The 2306-nt window shown below is 48.2% G+C and overlaps 1 protein-coding gene across 1 annotated transcript; it reads right to left on the reverse strand.

Moving 5' to 3' along the window:
- Window positions 1-1119: 1119 nt before the first annotated feature.
- LOC306863051 (G-protein coupled receptor 12-like) lies at window positions 1120-2145 on the reverse strand (the record flags this gene model as incomplete). Its single annotated transcript, XM_079406212.1, has 1 exon — window positions 1120-2145. One exon carries the CDS (start codon window positions 2143-2145, stop codon window positions 1120-1122), a length of 1026 nt encoding a protein of 341 aa, XP_079262338.1.
- Between the last annotated feature and the right edge of the window lie 161 nt (window positions 2146-2306).

Below are 2306 nucleotides of genomic sequence, written 5' to 3' on the forward strand. Positions count from 1 at the left end.
TGCAATTAATTTTTTCTTTTGAATTTGGGACGAAAAAAGCTTCACTCGCGTTGTTTCAAACAAAATACCTCTAATTAATATATTTCAGTGTCATGCCCAAATCGTAATTCTTTGCCAATTCAATACATGTAAATTTCAAGCAAAATGCTATCAGCTATCCCATATCCAGTAGTAATTACCAGTTGAACATAATAAACGAAGCAGTGCTCTATTCAGAGCGACAATGACAATGCAAATTAAAAGCAAATCAATAGAAAATACATTCGGTTCCATCTTCCATGTCGCTGCATATAAACAAACCTCTTCCTCTCTGCCACTTAATGCACGTTTTGTACTCAACAGTGCTATTCACAGGGGGCTGTTTAAATGGACATACATAAACTTTCTCCCAGTCGCTTTCATCCAGAATGCAGAGACAGTTCGACTTCCGCTCTAAACCAAAATAAAGGCATCGATGGGTTCGGTTATTTATAGAGTGGTTCTCATTCTGAGATTGTAGTTAGCTCTTCATGGTTTTCTACTTTGGAGGACATTTTACATTCCGCCACGCTTGGGTTGAGATTTAAATCAAACAGAAGAGAGAGCGTGCCTGTCTCTATCTCTCACGTGCGTGCGTGCGTTCTCCAGGTCGTATCTTCGGAGGACTCAAGGCGCGGATCACCAAGCGCCTATTTTTAGCACACCGCGGTTACTTAACGTTCAGCGCACGTTCTTGAATGCAGCAACAGCAGGACGAAATGAATGAGCTTCAGGATCCAGTCAAGAGGACTGCCTCGTGCTGCCCCTCATCCTCCTTCTCCCTCACAGCCCGTGCAACAGGGGGCTGTCGCTGTGGCCAAGCCAAAACAAGCACAAAAATGCAAAGGCATATATATATATATACAAGATATTTACAGCTGTCTGCCACACAGCATCTGCCCCCCCCCTTTTTTTTTGGAAAGGGTGTGGCAGCTGGTCGGATAGGGATCAGGCAAAGATTGTGTGGCAGTGGTTGTTGTATCAATACACAACAGTTGTCACATAACAATTATTAGGGGAAGACATAAACGGGTGACGGGCACGCCCCTTCTCGTCTCAGGGATTGGGGGAATCTCTGGCCAGTGTAATTCCCTAGGCACATCAGACGTCGCTGGGGGTCCGTGCCCGCTGGGCCACGCTGGCAGGGATACATCCACAGCACACCAGCCACAACGCTTTCTGGATCTCTTGATTGCGGAAGGCGTAAATTACGGGGTTGATCACCGAGTTGTAGGTGGCGGGAACCAGGGTGGCATACGTGTAAAGTGGCGGGTACGTATAATCGGCTATGAGCGAGTAAACCGTAAACGGCATCCAGCAAGCGGCGAATGTGCCCAGAATGATCGCCAGGGTGGATACGCCTTTCCGCGTTGTGACGTAGTGAGGACTTGCGACTAAAAAGTGGTGTTGTAGGGCGATTTGGTGCGCATGTCGCATGACGATTTTACAAATCTGCACGTAGAGCTGAAGCATGAGGCCGAACAGTAGAAGGAAGGAGACAGACAGAACGGCTACGTTGTTTTTTGTTAGGGGCCAAACCACGCTACAGCTCGCCTCCTGGCCCAAGCAGTTCACACCGGTAACCGGCAGCAAACCCAAAAACAACGATACTCCCCACAGAAGCACCAGCATGGTGTATGTGAATGCTGCTGTTCGCTCTGAGTTGTAGGTGAGGGCATAGTATAGCGACAGGTAGCGGTCGATGGTAATAGCTAGCAGGCTAAAAATGGATGCTGAGAAGGATGCCACCACCAGACCTACAGTCAGCAGCTGTGCCGAGTCAGATCTTAGCAGGTAAGCGAATGTAAAGTGCAGAACTAACCCTAAACCAGCCAATAAGTCGGCTAGAGCTAGGCTGCCAATCAGCAAAAACATTGGGGCGCGCAGAGCCGGGTTCTGCCAGATGACCAAAACCACCAGGGCGTTCTCGCAGGCTATTAGGGTGCCAGATGAACACAGCAGGATGTCCCACGGGTTTACCAACAGCTCAGCAGGCGGCCTTGCCGGCAAGACAACCGCAGGTGGGTATGTTCCGACGGTGATGTTTTCTATGCTCCCCGCGCCACTGCTGCCCCAGGTGGGTTCTTGAGCTAGCCAGCTGGGAGAAACTGGCACCTCTTCACTCATTCTGCCTCCCGTCTAAAATGGCACATACAGAAAAACATAATGAGGTGTATAGGTAGTGTAAAGAAAAAAGACAAAACAAAAATCCACTACTTTTGTTCCCCCCAAAAAAGTCAGTCAACTATAAATTTTGTGGATGTGTGTGTGTGTGGTTTATGAGGACA

The sequence above is a fragment of the Barbus barbus genome (assembly GCF_936440315.1).
Source record: "Barbus barbus genome assembly, chromosome: 44".
In the NCBI taxonomy this organism is placed as follows: Eukaryota; Metazoa; Chordata; class Actinopteri; order Cypriniformes; family Cyprinidae; genus Barbus; species Barbus barbus.